Source organism: Narcine bancroftii, chromosome 4, assembly GCF_036971445.1.
Source record: "Narcine bancroftii isolate sNarBan1 chromosome 4, sNarBan1.hap1, whole genome shotgun sequence".
NCBI classification, from domain to species: domain Eukaryota; kingdom Metazoa; phylum Chordata; class Chondrichthyes; order Torpediniformes; family Narcinidae; genus Narcine; species Narcine bancroftii.
Genome location: NC_091472.1, coordinates 298,896,657 through 298,909,405, shown reverse-complemented (window position 1 = coordinate 298,909,405; position 12,749 = coordinate 298,896,657). Strand labels below are relative to the sequence as shown.

At 35.5% G+C, this 12,749-nt stretch overlaps 1 protein-coding gene across 8 annotated transcripts in view; it reads right to left on the bottom strand.

The window, feature by feature from the left end:
* LOC138762146 (serine/threonine-protein kinase tousled-like 1) overlaps positions 1–12,749 on the bottom strand; it is a 135,841-nt gene that overhangs the window by 38,498 nt on the left and 84,594 nt on the right. For all 8 annotated transcript variants that reach the window (XR_011356773.1, XM_069935607.1, XM_069935605.1 and 5 more), the window contains 6 exons: positions 11,902–11,945; positions 11,549–11,641; positions 6,418–6,513; positions 5,837–5,929; positions 4,886–4,996; positions 1,817–1,953 (listed from right to left, as the gene is read on the bottom strand). Coding sequence is in view for 7 of the 8 variants with exons in the window: in XM_069935607.1 (XP_069791708.1) it covers positions 1,817–1,953; positions 4,886–4,996; positions 5,837–5,929; positions 6,418–6,513; positions 11,549–11,641; positions 11,902–11,945 (574 nt within the window). In the remaining variant the exon portion in view is untranslated. The remainder of the gene's footprint in view (positions 1–1,816; positions 1,954–4,885; positions 4,997–5,836; positions 5,930–6,417; positions 6,514–11,548; positions 11,642–11,901; positions 11,946–12,749) is intronic.

Sequence of the window (12,749 nt, the reverse complement as noted above, 5' to 3'; positions counted from 1 at the left end):
TAGGTCAGTAAATCAGTAATAGATGATATTCAAATAGCTAGCTCAATGTTCAATAGAAATTTAGTCCAATTAGAAAGAGAAACTTTCTAATAAAATGAACCATCCGTGATTAACAGAAGGTGGTTCAGGAAATTATTAAGTCAAAGGCTACAGCACGCAAAAGGGTAAGAACTGGTGACAGATGGGGACAATGAGAATTTTGCAAGAACCTGTAGCAAGAGACTGAAATGGTAACAAGGAGGGAGAAAAATAAAGAGGCATGGTTTTCAAAAAACTAACAGACCGAAAGGCAGCAGCAGCTCCAGTTTATCACCTGTAGAAAGGCGGCAAAGGCGTTTGACACACTCGCCTTTATTGGAGTTAGGTTAGTTACAACTCTACACACTGTTGGTGAGCCAACATATGGGGTATTGCCCAACTACAGGAAAGACATCATTAATTTGCAGAAAAGTTTCATAAGTACATTATCAATACTGGTAAGCAAGGAGAGACTATGACTTTTTCCAGATCATGGGTGGCTAAGGAATAACCTTGAAGGTGTAGAAACTGCTAAATCTCGCCAAAAAAATAAAGGATCAAATGCTCATTGTGTCTTCTTTAACACAACTCCAACAAAAAGGTATGTAAAATTATGAGGGGCACAGATAAAGTAAATAGTCATAGTCTATTTGCCAGGGGAATCAAATTATAGGTCATATTTTTAAGGTGAGAAGATAAAAGAGACCCAAGAGGCAAACTTTTCCACACAGGAGTGTTAGGTATATAGAGTGGTATATAGGTATATATAGGTATATAGGGATAGTGGTAGAGACAGATACAATTACAATTTCAAAAGGCATTTTGACAAGTACAAGCATAGGGAAGGTTTAGAGGGATATGTGCCAAATGTAGGCAAATAAGATCAGCTTGGGTAGATAATTTGGTTAGCCTGGATAATTTGGAGCAAAGGACCTCCTTCTGTGCTGTACAATTTTATATTCTTGGCAATTTAAAAGAATGAGGGTTGATCTTATGAAACCATGATAGTTATCAAGTTTGTTTTAGTGGAAGGATTTAAAAAAAGGTGGGGATTTCAAGATCAGCAGGTGGTCATTTAAAATTGATGCGCAGAAGAACAGAAAGTAGAGAATTTGTAATTCTCAACCCTACAGGACTATGAAAGATATACAATTGGATGTGCAGTATTTAAAGACAAGGTAGAACTAATGGGAACTGGCACAGAAGAGGAGATTGGGCAGCACAGTTAGTGTAGTGGTTAGCACAACACTGTTACTGCACCAATGATCAGGAACGGTGCTCAAATCCCACGCTGTCTGTACGGAGTTTGTATGTTCTCCCTGTGCCTGTGTGGGTTTCCTCCGGGGGCGCCGGTTTCCTTCCACCGTTTGAAACATACCAGGGGTTGAAGATTAATTGGGTGCAAATGGACAGTACGGGCTCATGGGCCAAAATGGCCTGTTACCATGCTGTAAAAATTTAATTAAGTCAGCATATTAGCCATGATTTTTATGGAATAGTCGAGGTACTTGAAGGACTGAATATACCCTTATTTTCTTGTTATTGTTCTTGTTATTTATAACTACAAAACAATGTTAATCTGGATTTAACCTCATACCACAGGGAGGAACAAAAATGTCAGAAGAATATACTGGTGTGTTTTATATGCCACAAGGAGAGGGACTACTGTATTTCCTTTTCTAGGAAAAGAAATAGTCAAAATGCAAACATACATTAAGAGAATGTGTAGAAGACAGACAATGTAATAATTGGGTAATTAATGATAAAAGAAAAAGCAGGATGAGGAAAATGTACCTACTTTACAAGATTCTGAAATGCATAGCCATCAGTCCACTGCTCAGTGAATGAAGCACCATGTCGGACTGTAGTGAAATGCCCCAAACGTAGTCTGTCCTGCATACTCTTCTCTCTGCTGGATTGCTTCTCTTGTTTACTCTTAAAATACAAACATCTCATTTCAATAAATTGTTTTAAGAAGTTCACTGGTTGCCCTTTTAACATTTACAAAAATTACTGATAAATTAAAAAGCTAAGTATGTCATGAGGTGGCCCTGTCAGTGCAACGCTATTACTGCACAAGCAGCCCTGGTTCAAATCCAGTGCTGTAAGAAGTCTGCACATTCTCCCTGTGACCACGAGGGCTTCCACTGGGTACTCCAGTTTCCTCTCACCCTCCTAAAACATATGGGATTAGTAGATTAATTGGTGTATTTGGGTAGTACAGTCTAGTAGGCTGGAAGGGCCCATTACAGCGATGAAACTCTAAAATTAAAAATATACAGCTATGAAACACAAATAACCTTTGATCACTTATACTGCACGTTTTCACAATCACATTAAATGCTCAATGTAATGAACTTGCATTGCAATTATAGATAAGACCTAGAATAGGATGACTTAGAATAATAAGATATTCCAAGCACTATTTACACACATCTAAAATCAAGCTATTTTCTACTGAATTTAATGAGAGATAGTTAGATACAAAAACAAAAATCTACCCGTAGAGATGATACTCTGATGAATGGCAGTTTATTTAAAAGGAAAATAGCAGAGATATTGACATTTTATGCCGTTTACAATAACAAGAAAATTCAGAAGTAAAAGATGGTACAGTAAAACCCCTGGTATAAGGAAGTCAAACAACCAGCACTCATAAGCAACCAGCAAAAAGAGGAAAATAAATTTCAAAATTTAAATAAAAGATGAGCAAGTTAAAAATTGTAAACTTAAATGCTCTCTGAAGTAACATCTTTGGTGAAGATGGAAGCAAGTATTCAGCCAGCGGAGTGCATTGGTTATGCTTTGCTTGTAGCAACTGTGTGAATAAAGTTGAGTGAAGTAGCAACAGCGACACCCAGGATGAAAAGCTGATTGATGCTGCTTGCTGTTGGGTTGACTCTCTTAAAGTATCTCCTTATTACCTAGGTACCGGATTGCTTGTGTTTGCCATTTAAATGGTGATTCTTTCTTAAACTTTGTGAAATTTGCATTATTCATTGGCATCGCTTCACTTTTATTTGCGTTGATCTTGTACCATGATACTTCTCCGTATTCCTTCAATTTTTTATCCAATTATTTTATTGATAGTTCTGTTAAGCATACTATGACATCATCTGCAAATAGACTGATTCTATATTCCTTTTATTTTTATCGCTTTTATTTTCTGTCCTTATCAGTTCTGCCAAGGGTTCTATAGCTAAAGCAAACAGTGAGGGAGATAGTGGACATCCCTGCCTAGTTGACCTATTTAATTTAAATTGGTTCGATTATATATCCATTTACTGTCACCTTCACCAATGGTCCCTTATATAATGCTTTAATCCAATTAATATATTTCTCTGGTAGGTTGAACCGCTGTAGTACTTTAAATAAATAATTCCATTCTACCCTGTCAATGGCTTTCTCTGCATCAAAAGCAACTGCCACTGTTGGAGTCTTCTTTCCTTGTACTGCATGGATTAAGTTAACGAACTTAGAGATATTGTCCATTGTTTGTCTTCTCTTAATAAATCCAGTTTCTTCAAGTTTTACTATTTTTGGTACAAAGACAGCTAATCTGTTTGCTCATAGTTTTGCTATTATCTGATTCCACCTGCATTGAATTCGCCCATCGTTATTGAATGAAGATCTACCGGGACCAACGCCTGAAGAGGGCGCACAAAATTAGTGAACCAGTGCGGACTCGAAAGGCCAACATAGCCTGTTTCTGCACCGTAAATGGTTATATGGTTATCCCTGTTTAGTAAGAGTTGCACCGGTCTGAGGCTTTATCTGTAAACTTTGGTGGAGGGGTTTAATTATCTTTCATGTTATTATTGTTCTTCTGGGCAGCTCAGTGGATGGGGAGGAATCTGCAGATGCAGCGAAGGTTAAATATTTTCAAACAATGTGACTGAAAATAAAGTAAATTTTTTTAAGATATATATATTCATGCAAGTTTAATTTATTTAGTGTAAGTACATTATAGCATTATTCCTTTTAAACTGTTTATTAGTTAGGCATTGTAAGGGTAAATCTCAAGGAACTGGAAAATAGGTGCCAGATATCAGGGGATTTTACTGTAGTTTTAAAGATGAATAATTGTTAATAACAGTTGGGCTCAAGATATTTTTTTTTAATGCACAGACTTGGGCAAAATTATGATAGCTATTCAGAAATGAAAATAATGGTTATTTAAAAAAAAAATCAAGAACTGTTGAATAGTAGACCAGTTAGGGACCATGCACAGAAATTAAAGTTGATGAACATGTTCAAAAATAAAGTTAATTTACATCTCAACAAGAAGTACCAAATGCAACCAGAAGAAAGTTAAATTGAACAAATCTTGTAAGACCCCTCCACTACTCCTCTGGGCAGTGCATCAATGATACAGTCACTATTACAGATGCATTTAAATTCACCATGCTGAAATAGAACTAAAATGGCTAAATTAACAGGATAAGTGTTATGTAAGTAAGATCTTTGTACACTAGGCACTGAAAATTAAGATGCAACCTCAACTGAAGTACTTCAGATGAATTAAGGATCTGACAGGCTAGTTAATATTTTCTCCAGATGTGGGAACCCAGGACAAGATCCTATAGCCCTTAAATTAATATTGTATCACTCAACGATGATCACATATTGCTTCTTCATAAAAAGTATTGTGTAAATCTGAAATGCTGAACTCCGGTCAAGATCAACTGGAAATTTCAAAAGTGAAAATGGAAGTATTCTGTCAAGGATTTTTCAGGCAAGCAAACAAGACTGGTATTAGTCAAGACAAATTAGCTTTGAATTAATTGATCAGTAGAACATGCTTTGTAAATTGAATGACATTCTGTTCCAGAACCCCCAAAACAAACTGTATAAAGTTGATTCTTACTTTTTCAATCAGTAGCTTTTTGCTCATTGTCATACACTTATTTAACCGTTCTTTGTATTTTTCAAGGAGTTTCTGTTGTTCATCTATCTGCCTCCTCAGATCACAATTGGCCTGTCAAAATATCCAATACAATTAAAATTACATAAACCAAGGTCAATATATTGAGAATCTTTTTACTGCCACAATTACATTTATAATTTGCACAAAAACTGCAAATTACAAATTTCAGAATATTAGTGAATTGTGACTACCTAACAAAATGCAAAACAAAAAGTGCACAACCATTTTGTGAAACTATTACAGATTAGCAAGAAACTGTGGAATTTCCCATATTTGATGGTTTAAAAAATGATTCAAATTAACCCACTGCAAGTTATTTGAATGACAAATTTGTATGCAAGCAGTGAATATGTTCAAATGCATGAATAACAGTGATAGATAATTTTCAATCATGATCAGAAAAGGATTCTTTAAAAAAAAAACAATTGACTGAAAATATATTTGTACATAATTTCTGGTCTTCATGCTATTACACATTTTATTTTTTTCAAATGAGCTTGCAAATTTGTCAACCATCTCACCACACACATATTGAAATCTACATTCATTGCAATATGCATTATACTGTACAAATACGAAGTCCAAATTAAAATTTTATCCTTCATGCCAGGCATCCCTCATCTCTAGTTTAAATTCCATACGGAATATTTTGGAGGGTAAAGAATCTGACAATTTATTTTTACAATATTTAAAATACTCATCTTTTATTCCCCAAACATTAGAAAATGTATCTAATTAAGAGTCATCAATATGATCAAATGCAACAATAACTATCTTAAAATTTTGGAAATCAAGCTAATTATATGGGAATATAGTATTGCTAATATAGCTATTTGATTTTACCAAAGTAGTAGAACATTGGCAGATCAAATTGCAAAGCAGAGCACTTACCCGTAGCAAGTCATCTATTCTACCTTCTTTCTTCTCAAGGTCTAAATTCTTATTGCTTTCCAGTGCAGCCAGTTTTCCCATGGTAAGCTCAGTCTTCATAAAGTGAAGGCATTAACAACAACAGATTATGCCCAAAGCATATACACTGCAGAAAGACATTTTTAAATATATGGGGCCCTCACTATTTAATCTATTAATTGTAGCAAACTAGTGATATATTAAAAGTAACTAGCTAAGTTAAGATGAGAAGAAAAACTCAACAGGCAAGAACGAAATCATTTTGAAATAAGCATAATATAGATGTGCAGTCAATAGAGGTGAGATCATAACTGTCCAAAATTACAGGGATTTCTTTTCTTTAAACACTCCTTCCCCATGCTCCTCCCAACCCAAAAGAATTTGAGAGCAGTAAATATTTGCCCCCAGAGCTGGAAAACTAAAATTTGCTTTGGTTAGTTAAAGCAAATAGTAAATGGACACTATCCCAATATACCCCACATTTATTTTACCCTTTAACATGTTTCCAGTGAGAGACCAACTGGATTCCTATTGTAGCTAAAAACTACTCCATTAACACATACCTGAGTGGTCTTGCAGGAGACAGAAATTAATTTTGGCTGTAAAGCAGAGAGATCAGCAAATGCTAATGCAGTAGGAGATGGACTATTCTGCCGAATCTGCAACAAAGTAAGAATTGATTTATTGTCACTGTACTTTTAATTGCCAATGGGGAAAGTAAAATGCATACAGCTTTTAAAGAAATGTGAACCAGAGATTCGAGAATAATTAGTTCGATGAAGTTGCAAAAAACAACTTTAACCATTTATTTTAAAACAGGAACAATGTCAATATGCTTTTGAATGTTTCAAAGCAAAGTTGCACTTTCAGACTTGCTTAATTGTTTTCTCTGATTTTCAGAAAAAGAGTTATATTTCAAAGAAATGCCATTGCTTTATTTTTGACGAGGCTAACGCTTTGTCAGACAGTATCTATGGATGCCTCTGATGAATAACTAGTGTTATCAGACAACTCTCAACTTTGCATTTCATGTGCACCCTACTTGTGGCTCTATAACCAAAAAGATAAACATCCATTATAAGCCGAGACATCTAGTGACATCAAAAAAATACTTTTACAAACCCTGCCTCCTGCATTTCTATTATTCCTGTTCCTCCATCATATCAGGCTCTGATGGCAACTTCCACGTAGATCGCCAAGATGAATTCCTTTTCTCCAAGCATAGCTTTCCTTCTACTTTATCCGTCAAAACCTATGACTGCATATCATCTACTCCTATACTTCTGCTCTCTCCCCTATTCTTGTTCAGACCAAGGATCGAGATACCCTTTACATTCCAACTCACCACTCTCCACCATTCAAAGGAACATCCTTTACAATTTCCATCACCTTCAGTGAGATTCCACCACCAGAACCATTTTCCACTTGGTTCCTATCTCAGCATTTTTCTATCTCAACCAATGACACCCCTTCCCACAGTACTATCTCCATGTAACCCTAGGAAATGAAACACCAGCTCTTTTATTTGCACCATCCAGTGACTCAAACAGTCCTGTCAGCTGAAGCAGCCATTCACTTGCACTTCTTCCAATTCATTTTATTACACAGGATGCTCAGAGTGATCCCAGCATCAGAGAAACCAAACACAGATTGGATGACTGGTTTATTGGAGGCCTCTTGCACCAGTATGATGCCTAAAGTTGAAGAAGCATCTTGTTTTCATTTGCCTACATCACAGCCTTCTAAACTGAATATCAAATTCAATAAAGTAAAAAAAAACAATGCTGGAGAAACTTACTCAGGCCTTGATGAAGGGCTCAAGCCCAAAAATTTAGTTATGGATTTTTACTATATAAAGGACACTATGACCTGCTAAGTTTCTCCAGCATTGTGTTTTTACTTCAACCATGATGTCGACAGTCTTTCATGGTTTACTTAATCAAATTAAATAATTTCAAATAACATACTCTGACTCCAAAACTGGCCAGTTCTGCTGAAAGGTTATTCAGACAAAAAGTAGATCTTTAGGCCCAAATTTTCTATGCCGACCAAGATGGCATTCTGGGCTAGTCCAATCTGCCTGCATTTGGCCCATTTCCTTCAAAGCATTTTCTATCCATATTTCTCTCCAAAGATCTTTTGAACATTACCTACTTCTACAGCTTCATCTGGAAGCTTGTTCAAGATACAGATTACTTATAAATGTAAAGATAGCCCCTTAAGTCTCTTTTTAATCTCTTCCCTCTCACCTTAATCCTATGTTCTCTAGTTTTAGGATAGTCTATTCTGAGGGGTAAAATAAACACTAAGCATTCACTCTACCTTTGCCCTTCACGATTTTACAAACCTCTAAAATCATCACCCACTCTTGTACTCTCTCGGGCCAGGGTGGCCAAAATACGGCCCACTGGCCAACTGAGGCCCACTGCCCATTTTTAAGTGATACAAGGTGAATTTTATGAAAATATTTACCTCAGTTAAAAAAAAAACATTTACTTCAGTTGATTAAACATGGCAGAACCTAAAAGACTGAAAATAGCAAGAGTGCCGTAAATTTTAGACACAGTGGAAAAATGAACACCTTTTCCACGGAGGTCAAGGGGAAGTGTGTTTCTTTAATTTGCAAGGAATCTGTTAATTTTAATAGCCTATCCACAGATTTACACATTGCATCATTATCATTAAGGTGAACACTTGGGGCATGAACTATACACCGAGAGTTGTGGAGGAATGTTAAAGGGTCCCTTGTCACTTTCTCCTGTTCTTAATTTGTACCCAGCTTTTTTTAAAATTTTGCATTGCTTTTCAAGTGAGTTTTAAAATTTTATTGTATTTGTTTAAATTAAAGAGCAGCAGACACAGAAATGCCTTCTGTAATATGTGAGCACATCAAAATCTACTGTCATGTCAACAGTTAAACTGTTTAGTAGTATCACATTATTTTGATAGGAAATAAATTTTTGATGACTGGTCTAAAAACAGTTTTCTTGCAGTATAACTGGTTGAAAACTGTAGGTTTAATATTGTTTGGCCCATGACTCCTCATTTTCCTGTACATAGCCCACAACCAAAAACAATTTGGCCACCCTTACTCTAGGAAATAAATATCCAGCTGAACCTAACACAAGCTTCCAGTCCCAGGAATATCCTGGTGAATTGGCTCTGCACCCAGTCCAACTAATTGGAATCCTTCCTACAGCTATACAACTAGGACATCACACAGAACAGCGAGTATGGACTCATCAACACTGTGGGCAGCTGTATCACAAGGTCCCAACTTTTACATTCCGTATCCTGCCTAATGAAAGCAAATGTGCCTAATGCCTGTCCACTCACATCACCACTTTAAGGGAATTATACAGCTGTACTCCTAGGTGTCCATGTTCTACAATACTGTCCAGGAATCTGCCATTTAATCTGGAAGTCCTACCTTGGTATGATTTACCGAAGTGCACACTTCACATCGACAGTTAAATTCCATTTGCCAAGCCTTGACCCATTTTCCTAACTGAACTATACACTGTAAACTTGGATATGCTTTCCCATTATCAACTGCACGACCATTTTCTGTGCCATCTGCAAAGTTACTAATCATATTAACTTTTTTGCCATCCAAATCATTATTATAGATAAGAGTGGATCCAACAGAAACCCCACGCAGCACACCACAGACCTTAGACTCCAATCAGAAAACCAATCCTCCACAATTACCTACTCTCTGCACCAGCTCATAAAAATAGAGTATACACATTTGACCTATCCTGTTGCTAATCTCACTCGCACATAACACCATTTTGTACCCTTGAGGTCCCGTTTTCAATCTCTTTCCTAACTTAATTTATTCAGTCTGCCCAACCTCATTCCTTTTCCTAGCTACGTTATTGATGCCAATATCATCTGCAAAATTAATTCTACTTCTACTTCATCTTCTGGTCATTTTCAATATTCTTTTTGTCTCAAGTAGAAAACAGGAATCGGCACTTAAGCACACCAGCTTTAAAATTCAGTATCGTTTCCTGCTTTCTCTCCAATTCTCCTGACTTTTTTTAACCACAAAACTACAGGTACGTACAATTCTTCCTTGAATGCAGTTAGTGACTTGGCCTCAACAGCCTTCTGTGGAAGAGAACTCCACATTTTCAGGTGACCAACTGTCTTCTGACCTCAACATTAAATGGTCTCCCCCTCAGGTTGTAACCCATAGTTCTGGGGTTCTCAACCAATAGGAACTTCTTTCATGAGTTTAGTTTGTCCTATCAAGTTTCAGTGAGGTGTCCCATCATTCTTTTTAACATGTCCATTCACTCTGGATATGTTAATCTTGCCATCTCAAGAATCAGTCTGGCTAAAGTTCATAGCACTTTCTCCACATCCTTTCTCAGATGAGATGGCCAAAACTGCACACTATACTCGCAATGGTTTCACCAAGGCTCTATACAATTGCAGTCAGACAATTATATTTAATTCCTTTCACTACAAAATTCAAAATACTATTTGCCATCTTAATCACTTGCTGAACCTGTGTATCAAGTACAGACACATTTGGATCTCATTTAATTAACCCCTGCCCTATTCTTTCACCTTCCTGTTTTGCCACCATCATGCATAACCTCATATTTAACCACATTAAACTGCATATAGCCAATCTGTTCAATTAATTCAAGCTGCTTTCTTCCTCACAGCTCACACCACCACCTAGCTTGTCAATGCCAACTCAAAGATATTGTATTTAATTTCCTTTGTTTTCCAATTCCCTGCATTTGTTTTCTAACTCCCTATAATGATTTATCTACTAAGTTTTTATAAAGAGTATATCACCATGACAAACCCAGTCTCAATTTTTCAGATATCCTCATGGTCCCATCCATGCTCTCCACCTCTGTTGCCACCTCTCCCTTGCCCCACAGAACTAATTTGTTTACTAACTTTCAGTTTTGATTAGGGTTTAGACCTGAAATATTAATGATACTTTATTTTCCAGGGATGTTGCCCTTGTGAACTCCATTCCACCATCAGTAAAATTAAACGGCAATAGAACACAATCTTTAGGTGCTCAGAACTCTATCTGGTATAAATACGTTTTATACAATGCAAGAAAACCAATTATTTACTTTTGATTTTTGCTCAGCTTGGGGCATTTTCTAATCATCACTGTGGACAGAATTGCATATATTCAGTTATTAAAATATAGTCAAACTTTAGTTTCAATAATATATTGCAACTATATAGAAAAAAAGTGGCCAACTCCAACCATTATGCATTCTCCTGTTGTTTGTATAATTACAAAAAATCAGATGGAATAATTTAGTTACAAGATGACATTCATCTCAAATGTGGTAAAGCATATCCCATCATTAAAATTAATTTTATTCAATTATTAGTAATTTAATTTAAAACATGCAAAAAATTGAATACAATACAAAAATCAAGCATTTATCCATCTATCTATTTTTTTTTTAAAAATCGACAAGTTAATAATAGTTATCAATCCTAAAAATGCATCTTCACATTTCCTTTTTACAGCCTTAATGGAATAAAGCAGACATTGGTTTTTTGGCCAATGCAGCTGAAACATAGAGGTACATAAAAGGAATATATTTGAAATTCTTTTTTCTCTTTTCACTCTTAAGGATATAGTCCTCAGATATGTCCAGCCTTGATGACAGCAATAGAATGAGGAACTTGTAAACTTACAGATGAGGTGGCAGAGTGAGAGAAGGAATTCTGAGGAGATCGGATTGAAGGTGGAATACCTCTTACTGGACTGGTACCATTACCACCTGTATACTGAGAAAAATTAAGGAAAATTATGGTGTAAATGTAGCACTTTTTAAACAACTCAAAATAATGAACAGCCACTGCAGAAAATATTTTCTTCAGCAATTTTTCCCACTTAAAAATAAAATAATTAAAATTTGTTAATGCCCATGACCAGCAAAACAAAATCCTATCAAATAACACATTAGTAACATTCTGATTTTTCCAGAGGGATAATATTAAAGTTGAAGAAATCAAAATGCAAATCTATGATCTATAAATTATCTTACATCAAAATAGTCACTAATTTTATGTCCTCTTGCACCGGTTTTACCTGAATAAAGAAAAAGAAATCAGATTTTATGCAAACTGCCAAGTAAAAATGTTTTTATTACCTTTCTTTAATCTTTCATAAATTATCTATTTTTGCCAGGCACATTCCATCACAAAACAAAATCTAAATAAATGCATGGAAAGCCTGTATAATATACTATAAGGTTACAAACTGAAGTTAGTCAATGCAAATCTTCACAATGGTGTTCAATATGTCAAATGAAACTCTTTATATTTAATTATCCACAGAATTGCATATTATCTTTTATATATTGTTTTAATAATTTTGTAGACCACATTACTAACTGAATTAGATCACCCTTAGAAATGCGTAGAGTATTGTAATACTGTCACTAAAAAAAATCATCCACGTCTACATACTTAAACTGAGTGAAAGAATTTTAAAAATCTGGACACATTTTCTTTTTTTAAAATATCAATTTGAATACAAAAAATAAAAGTTCAGAAATTTCACTAGAATTAAAAAACAGCATGAATAATATTTCAACTAGAACAGTGACTTGGAGATGAAAATGCCTTGCTATGTGGATGAGGAATAGTGGGAATTGGAAAGAGAAAAATGTAAACCCATGTCTATTTGATTACCCAAGCATGCTCTTTTCACATGGAAATTACAATTAGTGGAATAATTTTGAATGCCACATCTCACCATTTTGGAAATGTCAATTTTTATAAAACGCCAACATTCATATACCAAATACAATCTCTTGCCTAATCTTCTGCTGCAACCCAATGTCATAATTGTTTAAGCAGCTGGGCACTGCAAACAAGACCAGCATTTAGC